Here is a 12211-nt window from a genome sequence, read left to right as displayed (position 1 = left end):
ACAAGAACCAGGTACCAATACAGAGACACACACACTGAGATACACTGAGACCAGGGGGAGCAGGAGTACAAGAACTGTGAGCTGGACAAGAACCAGGTACCAGTACAGAGATGCACAGAGGTGCACTGAGATACACTGAGACCAGGGGGAGCAGGAGTACAAGAACTGTGAGCTGGACAAGAACCAGGTACCAGTACAGAGATGCACAGAGGTGCACTGAGACACACACACACTGAGATACACTGAGACCAGGGGGAGCAGGAGTACAAGAACTGTGAGCTGGACAAGAACCAGGTACCAGTACAGAGATGCACAGAGGTGCACTGAGACACACACACACTGAGATACACTGAGACCAGGGGGAGCAGGAGTACAAGAACTGTGAGCTGGACAAGAACCAGGTACCAGTACAGAGATGCACAGAGGTGCACTGAGACACACACACACTGAGATACACTGAGACCAGGTGGAGCAGGAGTACAAGAACTGTGAGCTGGACAAGAACCAGGTACCAGTACAGAGATGCACAGAGGTGCACTGAGACACACACACACTGAGATACACTGAGACCAGGGGGAGCAGGAGTACAAGAACTGTGAGCTGGACAAGAACCAGGTACCAGTACAGAGATGCACAGAGGTGCACTGAGACACACACACACTGAGATACACTGAGACCAGGGGGAGCAGGAGTACAAGAACTGTGAGCTGGACAAGAACCAGGTACCAGTACAGAGATGCACAGAGGTGCACTGAGACACACACACACTGAGATACACTGAGACCAAGGAGAGCAGGAGTACAAGAACTGTGAGCTGGACAAGAACCAGGTACCAGTACAGAGATGCACAGAGGTGCACTGAGACACACACACACTGAGATACACTGAGACCAGGGGGAGCAGGAGTACAAGAACTGTGAGCTGGACAAGAACCAGGTACCAGTACAGAGATGCACAGAGGTGCACTGAGACACACACACACTGAGATACACTGAGACCAGGGGGAGCAGGAGTACAAGAACTGTGAGCTGGACAAGAACCAGGTACCAGTACAGAGATGCACAGAGGTGCACTGAGACACACACACACTGAGATACACTGAGACCAGGGGGAGCAGGAGTACAAGAACTGTGAGCTGGACAAGAACCAGGTACCAGTACAGAGATGCACAGAGGTGCACTGAGACACACACACACTGAGATACACTGAGACCAGGGGGAGCAGGAGTACAAGAACTGTGAGCTGGACAAGAACCAGGTACCAGTACAGAGATGCACAGAGGTGCACTGAGACACACACACACTGAGATACACTGAGACCAGGGGGAGCAGGAGTACAAGAACTGTGAGCTGGACAAGAACCAGGTACCAGTACAGAGATGCACAGAGGTGCACTGAGACACACACACACTGAGATACACTGAGACCAGGGGGAGCAGGAGTACAAGAACTGTGAGCTGGACAAGAACCAGGTACCAATACAGAGATGCACAGAGGTGCACTGAGACACACACACACTGAGATACACTGAGACCAGGGGGAGCAGGAGTACAAGAACTGTGAGCTGGACAAGAACCAGGTACCAGTACAGAGATGCACAGAGGTGCACTGAGACACACACACACTGAGATACACTGAGACCAGGGGGAGCAGGAGTACAAGAACTGTGAGCTGGACAAGAACCAGGTACCTGTACAGAGATGCACAGAGGTGCACTGAGACACACACACACTGAGATACACTGAGACCAGGTGGAGCAGGAGTACAAGAACTGTGAGCTGGACAAGAACCAGGTACCAATACAGAGACACACTGAGACACACACTGAGACACGCACTGAGATACACGCATTGAGATACGCACTGAGATATGTACTGAGACACGCACTGAGATACGCACTGAGATACGCTCTGAGAGACACACTGAGATGCACTGAGATACACTGAGATACGCTTTGAGACACACTGAGATACGCTCTGAGACACACTGAGATACGCTCTGAGACACACTGAGACTCACCCCCCCCCCTTTCTCCTCCCCTCCTCTAGAGGCAGTGTGTGGAGTTCGCCCTGAAGGCACAGCCTTTGCAGCTCTACATCCCCAAGAACAAGCTCCAGTACAAGTTCTGGTCCATGGTGAACTCGACCGGGTTCGAATACATCATGTTCATCCTGATCCTGCTGAACACCATCACCCTGGCCATGCAGGTGAGAGTCTGTGTCACTGCACCCTGCACAGCGCAGGCAATAGGGAATACACTGCTGTACTAGAGGAACTGAGAGCACAAAGCAAACAAGACATAGACTCCCGAAGTCTGGAAGTTCAGTTGAAAACAGGCTCGTCTCAGTAATGAAATACACACAGCCGTGGCCAAATGTTTTGCATCACTCTATAGAATGAACTAATTGTGCTTCATAAAGTCAAATAGAAGCCACGGCAGAGATCAATAATTAACTGAATGACTGACATCCTCTCTCTCCTCCTCTCTCCTCTCCCCTTCTCTCCTCCTCTCCCCCCTCTCTCTTCTCCCCCTCTCTCCTCTCCTCTTCTCTCCTCTCCCCTTCTCTCTCCTCTCCCCTTCTCTCTCCTCTTCCCTTCTCTCCTCCTCTCCCCTTCTCTCCTCCTCTCCCCTTCTCCTCTCTCCTCTTCTCTCCTCTTCTCTCCCCCTTTCTCCCCCTCTCTCCTCTTCTCTCCTCTTCTCTCCCCCGCTCTCCTCCTCCTCTCTCCCCTCTTCTCCTCCTCTCTCTGCTTCTCTCCTCCTCACCCCTCTTCTCCTCCTCTTTCTCCTTCTCTCCCCCTCTGTCTTCCCCTTTCCTCCTCTCTCTCAGCACTATGAACAGTCTGAACCCTTTAACTATGCCATGGATCTCCTGAACATGATCTTCACTGGCCTCTTCACCGTGGAGATGATCCTCAAACTGCTCGCCTTCCGACCCAAAGTGAGTCCAAACTAGGGGAGCGCTGATACTTGATCCCGTGCTTGTCGTCGCCTTTAAGAAATATTCTGCTTTTAAAACAGACCTCTCTGCGCTTTTACAATGCTTCCCTATGCTTTACCAGACCTCTCTGTGCTTTACAATGCTTCCCTATGCTTTACCAGACCTCTCTGTGCTTTACAATGCTTCCCTATGCTTTACCAGACCTCTCTGTGCTTTACAATGCTTCCCTATGCTTTACCAGACCTCTTTGTGCTTTACAATGCTTCCCTATGCTTTACCACACCTCTCTGTGCTTTACCGTGGTTTTACTGTGCTTTGACTAGTGGGAGCTTTTCTAAGGGTCAGTGTTCATATTAAATATCTCTCTGTCCCCCCGTCCCCCTGTCCGTGCCTCATGTCCGGCAGCACTATTTCATGGACGCGTGGAACTCGTTTGATGCTCTGATCGTGGTCGGCAGCGTGGTGGATATCGCCGTCACTGAATTCAATGTGAGTAACGAGACAGGGACCTGCTGTCTGAAACACACACACTTTCAACTCACTTTGAATCATGATCAGTAAAGAAACAGCTAGGACTCTTGGAGATGAACATGAGGATAATAATACAGTAATAATAAATGATACATTGAATGACAAACGTTTCGACTAGCAATCTTTCACCAAAGACACTGAGAAAGACTTCTAGTGCAAACGTTTGCCATTGAATTTATGAAGTTTCTTTTAGTGTTTCTATTGAAGACACTGACAAAGAGACTTCTAGTGGAAACGTTTGCCGTTGAATTTATGAAGTTTCTTTTAGTGTTTCTATTGAAGACGCTGAGAAAGACTTCTAGTGGAAACGTTTGCCGTTGAATTTATGAAGTTTCTTTTAGTGTTTCTATTGAAGACGCTGAGAAAGACTTCTAGTGGAAACGTTTGCCATTGAATTTATGAAGTTTCTTTTAGTGTTTCTGTTGAAGACACTGAGAAAGACTTCTAGTGGAAACGTTTGCCATTGAATTTATGAAGTTTCTTTTAGTGTTTCTATTGAAGACGCTGAGAAAGACTTCTAGTGGAAACGTTTGCCGTTGAATTTATGAAGTTTCTTTTAGTGTTTCTATTGAAGACGCTGAGAAAGACTTCTAGTGGAAACACTTGCCATTGAATTTATGAAGTTTCTTTTAGTGTTTCTGTTGAAGACACTGAGAAAGACTTCTAGTGGAAACGCTTGCCGTTGAATTTATGAAGTTTCTTTCAGTGTTTCTATTGAAGACACTGAGAAAGACTTCTAGTGGAAACGTTTGCCGTTGAATTTATGAAGTTTCTTTTAGTGTTTCTGTTGAAGACACTGAGAAAGACTTCTAGTGGAAACGTTTGCCATTGAATTTATGAAGTTTCTTTTAGTGTTTCTATTGAAGACGCTGAGAAAGACTTCTAGTGGAAACGTTTGCCATTGAATTTATGAAGTTTCTTTTAGTGTTTCTATTGAAGACACTGAAAGTCTGTGCCATGTAACATTAAAAAAAAAAAAAAATCATTTTTTTAAATCTTTTTTTTTTTTTTTTTGTCTATTCCATGTGTGTGCCGATTCATTCCATTGATTTCACCTGCGCTGGATTGATATCATCTTCCATCCTCCACCTTCATCACACTCTCTCTCTCTCTCTCCCTCTCTCTGTCTCTCTCTCTCTCTCTCACTCACTCTCACCCTCTCCAGAACGGGGGTGATCTCGGTCACGAGGTAAACTCCTTCACAGAATCGTCTGTCTGTCTGTGTCTGTCTGTCTGTCTGGTTACATTTGAATTGAGATGCATTTCGGGGGTCCAGTGGAGAAAGGGTCTTGGTACCAGGAGGTTCAAATCCCAGCTCAGCCACTGACTCCCTGTGTGTGTGTGTGTGTGTGTGTGTGTGTGTGTGTGTGTGTGTGTGTGTGTGTGTGTGTGTGTGTGTGTGTGTGTGTGAGACCCTGAGCAAGTCACTTCACCTCCTTGTGCTCCGTCCTTCGGATGAGACGTAAAACAAACAAGCTCCTATTGGAAGTGACTCTGCAGCAGCAGCAGCAGTTGTTGATGATGATGATGATGCAGAGTTCACCCCCCTAGTCTCTGTAAGTTGCTTTGGATAAAAGCGTCTGCTGAATGACTCATTTAATAAAATTGGGTAGAAAAAAAACGGGTAAAATAATCAGAGAAATAAATAAAATATCATAAAAAGTATTACAGATGATCACAAATGGAAAAAAAGGTTTCCTAAGCTGACAAAGTTAAGAAGTTGTTTTTTTTTGAAGCGCAGTTTTGAAGCGGGATCTGCTGTGTCTCTCTGTCTCTCCAGAGCGCGGAGGACAGCTCTCGAATCTCCATCACTTTCTTCCGTCTCTTCAGAGTGATGCGATTGGTCAAGCTGCTGAGCAAGGGGGAGGGCATTCGAACCCTGCTGTGGACCTTCATCAAGTCCTTCCAGGTCATACCCCCTACATCACTTCCAGGCCCTTCATTTCTAAGCCACTGCAATAATAGTGAAGTATTTACAAGCCAGCACATTTTATTAAAAAAAAAAAATCCACCAAGTATACCTGCCACAAAATTTGCTTGATTGGTTCAGGGGCTGTTTTTTTGTTGTATCGCTTGCCTTAGACAACACATGTAACCTAGGCTTGATCTGCCACAGTGTATAGAGGAGCCAGCGCCATCGACTGATCTAGCACTGGGTATCAAATGTCCTTCTGTTTTGCTGGTAATACACTTGCTGTACACAAGGTGGCGCTGGGGCTCCAAAGCAGTGTTCACCCTGTCTGCTCTGCACCAGGTGTGCTTGACCAGGGTTGAGTCACGCAGCAGCAGCAGCAGCAGCAGCAGGGCTCGTGAGAGTTTCTCATCCTGGTTTAACCCTTTCCTCTCCTGTGCTCAGGCTCTGCCGTACGTCGCTCTTCTGATCGCGATGATCTTCTTCATCTACGCTGTCATCGGGATGCAGGTAACAAGCAAGGCTTTATACACCATGGGAGAGCAACCGGACTGATGCGTTATACATGCGACCAACAGCATTAGTTACAAAGGAACATACAGTGAATACGGGTAACTAAACCAGCACAAACTAACAGGGGGCGGAATTCACAATGAACGACTTCAGGACTCGGAAGATATTCAGCTGTTATTCCTGTTGAGATTCAGCCGGGATTCATTAGGAATTTGCGGCCAGTATTTGAAAGTGTTACTGGTGACTGCCACTACAGTGCGTGTGTGTGTGTGTGTGTCTGTGTGTCTGTCTGTGTGTGTGCGTGTCTGTCTGTCTGTGTGTGTGTCTCTCTCTCCTCAGACGTTTGGTAAGATTGCCATGCAGGACGGCACTCAGATCAACAGGAATAACAACTTCCAGACATTCCAACAGGCTGTGCTGCTTCTGTTCAGGTGAGCGGGGCTGCCTAGCCCTAACCCTAACCCTAACCCTGACCCTAACAAGAGAGGAAGCAACATGTTCATTATTAGTGTTATTTTTACTGCCCCATTTCAAATAAAATTTTCGGTAAACTGCACCATAAACAGGAAGACTTCAAAATAGTGTCCGATACTCTTTCTGTCTTTAAAGGATAAAGACATTTTGTTTGTTTCGAGGGGGGTGGGGGATGTTAAAACCCCCAGATCAGAAAAACCCTTACCTATATAGCTTTCCTCTCCCCCCTCTCTGTCCACACTCTCTCCCCCCTCAGGTGTGCGACGGGGGAGGCCTGGCAGGAGATCATGCTGGCCAGCCTGCCGGGGAAGCGCTGTGACCCCGAGTCGGACTATGAGCCGGGGGAGGAGTTCACCTGCGGGAGCACCTTCGCCATCGTCTACTTCATCAGCTTCTTCATGCTGTGCGCCTTCCTGGTGAGGCTCCCATAGGAATCAACCCACACCCCCACACCAACCCTAACCCACACCCCAACCCCAAACCCAACCCCAACCCCAACCCCAACCCACACCCCAAACCCCAAACCTAACCCACACCCTAACCCACACCCCAACCCCAAAGCCAACCCACACCTCAACCCCCAACCCACACCCTCACCCCAACACCACCCCAACCCCAACCCACACCCCCACACCAACCCCAACCCACACCCTAACCCACACCCCAACCCCAACGCCAACCCACACCCCAACCCCAATGCCAACCCACACCTCAAACCCACACCCCCAACCCCAACCCACACCCCCACACCAACCCCCAACACCAATCCCAACCCACACCCAGACTTTCTGATTGGTTCCCGCAGATCATCAACTTGTTTGTGGCCGTCATCATGGATAACTTTGACTATCTGACGCGTGATTGGTCGATCCTGGGGCCGCATCACCTGGACGAGTTCAAGCGGATCTGGTCGGAGTATGATCCCGAGGCAAAGTAAGGATCGCTGGATTCCCCAGCCGTGCATTCCTGACAAACCATCCGGCCGGGGATGAAAAACAGTGGCGTGTGTTTGAGTTTCAGGATCGGTATACTGTGTGTAACTGACAGGAGCAACAGTGGAGTCCGTGCTTTCCTCACTGTGTTTAGGGGTCGTATTAAGCGAGTGACTCTGTGTTTAGGGGTCGTATTTAGTGTCCCGCTCTGTGTTTAGGGGTCGTATTAAGCACTTGGATGTTGTGGCTTTGCTGCGCAGGATTCAGCCCCCCCTGGGATTCGGGAAGCTGTGCCCTCATCGTGTCGCCTGCAAGGTAAGGATTCCAAGAGTTACAAATAAATACATTCTGTACTATAAATACATCTGTACTATAAATACATCTGTATTATAAATACTAAGCCAAGTTTACCGCTAATTTTAAAATATATATGTCTTGTAGTTTAATGCTTTTAATGCTTTTGAAAAAAGGCCTCGTTATAAATATATATCGTTAACCAGAAAGGTTGAAAAAATAATCATGTTCTCTTTACATTTTTTTTTATAAAATATAAGTTTGTATTGTATTGAAGTCTGTTCATGGATGGGAATACGACTCCTATTGCACAGCAGCTTAACCCATTCCAGGTTTTACTACCAGCTTGATCAGCCCCAGTGTGTCTAGGCAACAAGCTCAGGTGTGTCTTATGATCACACTGCTATGCAACGGGAGCCTTCTTTCCATCTGCTGTTGCTTTACCCTTTCCTCAGTCCTTCTTAGGCCCATTTCATCTTACGTGTGTTCCAATTTGGAACACACACTCTCCCTCACACACACACACACACACACACACACACTCTCACTCACACGCACACACACACACACACCTGCATTGTAATGTAGGCTGTGGATTGGGCCCTTACCTGGTGTGTGTATCTCTGGTGTCTGTGTCACTGGTGTCTGTGTCTCTGCTCTGTCTCTCAGAGGCTGGTGGCGATGAACATGCCTCTGAACAGCGACGGCACGGTCACCTTCAACGCCACACTCTTCGCTCTCGTCAGGACCGCACTGAAGATCAAAACCGAAGGTCAGTCCCACAGCCAGGCAGTGACAATCACACTTAATTACAGTGACAATCACACTTACAGTGACAATCACACTTAATTACAGTGACAATCACACTTAATTACAGTGACAGTGACCTGTTGTCAGCCCCGGTTTTCTCGTGCGTGCGTGTGTGTCACACTGACAAAGTCAGACGTCGTGTTGGATATATCCTCTCACCTGCCCCTCCCTGGCCTCTCCTGAGACAGGTAACCCAGAGCAGGAGAATGAGGAGCTCCGCATCGTCATCAAGAAGATCTGGAAGAGAATGAAACCCAAGATCCTGGACGAGGTCATTCCTCCACCCGAGGGTAAGAGATACAGCACAGTGAAAGCATTGTAAAGCACAGAGGTCTGGTAAAGCATAGGGAAGCATTGTAAAGCACAGAGAGGTCTGGTAAAGCATAGGGAAGCATTGTAAAGCACAGAGAGGTCTGGTAAAGCACAGGGGAGCATTGTAAAGCATAGAGAGGTGTGGTAAAGCATATTAAAAAAACAAACCATTGTAAACTAAAACCTTATAAAAGTGCCCCACAGTAGAAGCACAGAGTAATACAGCACAGCATGAGATATGGCAATGTGACAAGTTTTTTTTATTCTGGAGTCCAATTGAGTCTGCGGTTCTCTCTTTCTCTATAAAGCATGTTAATAAACATGGCAAGCCAGGGTAAATGCATAGTATAACCACGGGCAAAGCACGGGAGGGGAACTGAACAAATCCTGTGTGAATCGTTTCCTGCTCACTGCCACTGCGTTGCGTGTTTTCCCGGGAGCAGACGAGGAGGTGACTGTGGGAAAGTTCTACGCCACGTTCCTGATCCAGGACTACTTCAGGAAGTTCCGGAAGAGGAAGGAGAAAGGCATGCTGGGAGAGACGGAGCCCAGCAACTCCAACACACTGCAGGTGAGAGACGAACGGAGCGGATATTAAACAGCAGTGTGGAGATGCACCAGAAACTGTGACCCAGAAAACAACATTATTACTATTATTATTATTATTAATGAGTCATCTAGCAGGGGGACTAGGGGGTGAACTATGCATCATCAACAACTGCTGCTGCTGCTGCTGCAGAGTCACTTCCAATAGGAGCTTGTTTGTTTTACGTCTCATCCGAAGGACGGAGCACAAGGAGGTTCAGTGACTTGCTCAGGGTCACACACAGTGGCTGAGCTGAGATTTGAACTCTGCATCATCATCATCAACTGCTGCTGCTGCTGCAGAGGCACTTCCAATAGGACCTTGTTTGTTTTACATTTCACCTTGCTTAAATTAATCAATATCTCCATCGAGCCCTCCAGGACGTGGACTGACTGGACATTTACCTGGAGAACCACTCATCCGAGTGTGATGAAACTGGTTGTTGATGTTATTGAGAGTGTCAGATTCTGGTGATCCACTGTGTCATCACACTGCTAGTCACTGACTTGCTTGTCGATTTGAATATTGATTACTGGTTATAGATTATTGGTTTGGTTATTGACAGGCTGGGCTGCGCACTCTGCAGGATTTGGGCCCGGAGATTCGCTTGGCCATGTCATGTGACATGGAGGCGGGGGAGGAGGCGGGGCCAGCAGAAGAAGACGACGCCCACTATAAGGTCAGCAGTGAGGTCATCTTTACAGTGCCAGATTTTTGTGTACAATTATAATTGTACACAAAAATTATATAAAAAAAAATTATAATTGTGTTTCTATTGAAGACGCTGAGAAAGACTTCTAGTGGAAACGTTTGCCATTGAATTTATGAAGTTTCTTTTAGTGTTTCTATTGAAGACACTGAGAAAGACTTCTAGTGGAAACGCTTGTAAGGGTCATCTTTACCCCCTCTATTTGTTTGTTTGTTTGTTTGTTTGTTTGTTTGTTTGTGATACAGAACGACAGCGTCTTCTCAAACCACTCTGACCAGCCCCCCCGGGCAGACGCAGCTCCCTGGCAACCCAGTCCACACACTCCACGGGCAGCGCCAACGGGGGCGGGGGGGGAGCAGGAGGGGGCGGGGGAGAGACCATCTCCAACGGAGGGGTGGCTCACCGTCGGGGTCTCCATCGTCAGCCTGCACAAGAGCCAGCCCACGGGACAGACCATCAAGCACAGTGACACTGGGGGAGCAGAGGAGCCCACAGCCACACGCAGCCACAGCCAGCGCCCCCCCAGCACGGGTGCAGTGGACCGGCTCCCAAAGCCGCCTGCAGCAGGTGAGGGCATCGCTTTTGCCCACAGCTGTACAAACAGCAGGCTGGACTTGCTTTTTAAGTAATATTACATTAAATCCTTCTTTTTTTTTTCTATCTGAAATAAAGTAGAGTTCGCTACAATGACAGATACTTGAGGTAAGGGTTTCAAAATGGGGTCATTGTGTTTGATTTCACATCCGTGCATTCATCAAGCCATTTCAACATTTTCATCTTTCTGCCTCGTCATACATTGCGTTCGTGTGACTTTGACATGAAGGAAGGTTAGGTTTTTGTTCGCCCTCATCACCTGTTTTTATTGCAATACCAGGACAGCCTTTGAGGTGTATTTTAGACCCAGGAGGCTTGCTGGGCCAGTGGTTAAAGAAAGGGATCCTAGTGTTCGCTAGCATCCCTTTAAACCGGCGTCTTTATACTGTTGAAGAGGGGGTTTGGGTAGTTTATTTATTTATTTAATTTTTTTCCAGCGCTTTCCAGTTTGCCGTGTCTCAGTGTTTGGCGATTTAATGACCGTTGGGTTTTGGAGATTCTCTGTACTGATATTCCTGCCTGTCCCCCCCTCCCTGCCCCCCAGGAGAGACTCCGGTGAGGGGGACCCCACTGCGTCTCGGAGGGAGGAAGTGATCCTGGAGCAGCTGGGAGAGGAGACCTACTCCGGAGAGCAGGGATACTACAGCAGAGAGGAGGACTCGGAGAGCACAGCATCCAGAGAGAGGTACAGCCTCCAGAGAGAGAGAGGAGAGACAGGGGCACAGCCTCCAGAGAGAGAGGAGAGGGGGGGTACAGCCTCCAGAGAGAGAGGAGAGACAGGGGCACAGCCTCCAGAGAGAGAGGAGAGAGGGGGTACAGCATCCAGAGAGAGAGGAGAGACAGGGGCACAGCCTCCAGAGAGAGAGGAGAGAGGGGGGTACAGCATCCAGAGAGAGAGGAGAGACAGGGGCACAGCCTCCAGAGAGAGAGGAGAGGGGGGTACAGCCTCTAAAGAGAGAGGAGAGAGGGGGTACAGCCTAGACAGAGAGGAGAGACAGGGGTACAGGCTCGGGAGTGAGCTTTTCATTATGAGTGAACACTGCTCACTTGTGCGCTAGTAAGAGGGAGTGAATTGCCTTATACACACGATCAACATCGTTAGTTCCAAAGGAACATGGAGTAAATGAAGTCTGTTTGTATGCGTCTCCCTCAGGCAGCTCTGCACAGACGACCCGCCCCTTTACCCCGGACTCCGAGAACACATCTATGATGGACAGGTGCCAAGCCCCACCCTCTACGGTGGTCACTATGGCAACGGCTATGGCGAGGGCCAGCGAGCAGCGAGGAGACGCCTGCTCCCCCCACACCCACAGGTCAGCTACCCCCCATACAATATCCGTTGAGATTATTCAAATCATAAACGTTGACAGATAAAGTTAACTCAAAACATCCAAGTTTAGCAGAGAGGGAGAGAGGGAGAGAGGGAGGGAGGAAGGAGGGGGAGAGAGAGGAGGGAGAGAGATGAGAGGAGGGAGAGAGATGAGGGGAGAGAGATGAGAGGAGAGAAAGCAGCCTGCTAGGTGAAGTAGTAGGATGGGACACTGGGAACATTAAAAAAAAAAAAAAGAAACTGGATTCTGTGCTTTTAAATTAGTCCGGTGACCTC

At 48.4% G+C, this 12211-nt stretch overlaps 1 protein-coding gene across 2 annotated transcripts in view; it reads left to right on the top strand.

Moving 5' to 3' along the window:
* Nucleotides 1-11915, top strand: part of LOC117967960 (voltage-dependent L-type calcium channel subunit alpha-1D-like) — a 33094-nt gene extending 21179 nt beyond the window's left edge. Inside the window, exons 30-46 of one of the 2 annotated variants that reach the window (XM_059021320.1) lie at nucleotides 2048-2206; nucleotides 2828-2938; nucleotides 3344-3427; nucleotides 4635-4658; nucleotides 5250-5378; nucleotides 5826-5891; nucleotides 6234-6325; nucleotides 6625-6784; nucleotides 7174-7301; nucleotides 7519-7615; nucleotides 8264-8366; nucleotides 8593-8694; nucleotides 9160-9287; nucleotides 9868-9981; nucleotides 10257-10578; nucleotides 11150-11290; nucleotides 11759-11915. In XM_059021320.1, coding sequence (XP_058877303.1) covers nucleotides 2048-2206; nucleotides 2828-2938; nucleotides 3344-3427; nucleotides 4635-4658; nucleotides 5250-5378; nucleotides 5826-5891; nucleotides 6234-6325; nucleotides 6625-6784; nucleotides 7174-7301; nucleotides 7519-7615; nucleotides 8264-8366; nucleotides 8593-8694; nucleotides 9160-9287; nucleotides 9868-9981; nucleotides 10257-10578; nucleotides 11150-11199 — 1869 coding nt within the window. In that variant the 3' untranslated portion in view covers nucleotides 11200-11290; nucleotides 11759-11915. The remainder of the gene's footprint in view (nucleotides 1-2047; nucleotides 2207-2827; nucleotides 2939-3343; nucleotides 3428-4634; nucleotides 4659-5249; nucleotides 5379-5825; nucleotides 5892-6233; nucleotides 6326-6624; nucleotides 6785-7173; nucleotides 7302-7518; nucleotides 7616-8263; nucleotides 8367-8592; nucleotides 8695-9159; nucleotides 9288-9867; nucleotides 9982-10256; nucleotides 10579-11149; nucleotides 11291-11758) is intronic. The other variant, XM_059021321.1, reaches the window with a different exon arrangement.
* The last annotated feature ends 296 nt before the right edge of the window (nucleotides 11916-12211 follow it).

This window comes from Acipenser ruthenus, unplaced genomic scaffold (assembly GCF_902713425.1).
Source record: "Acipenser ruthenus unplaced genomic scaffold, fAciRut3.2 maternal haplotype, whole genome shotgun sequence".
In the NCBI taxonomy this organism is placed as follows: Eukaryota; Metazoa; Chordata; class Actinopteri; order Acipenseriformes; family Acipenseridae; genus Acipenser; species Acipenser ruthenus.
Note: the sequence above shows the minus strand (reverse complement) of the source record. Positions and strands in the feature narration are given on the sequence as shown.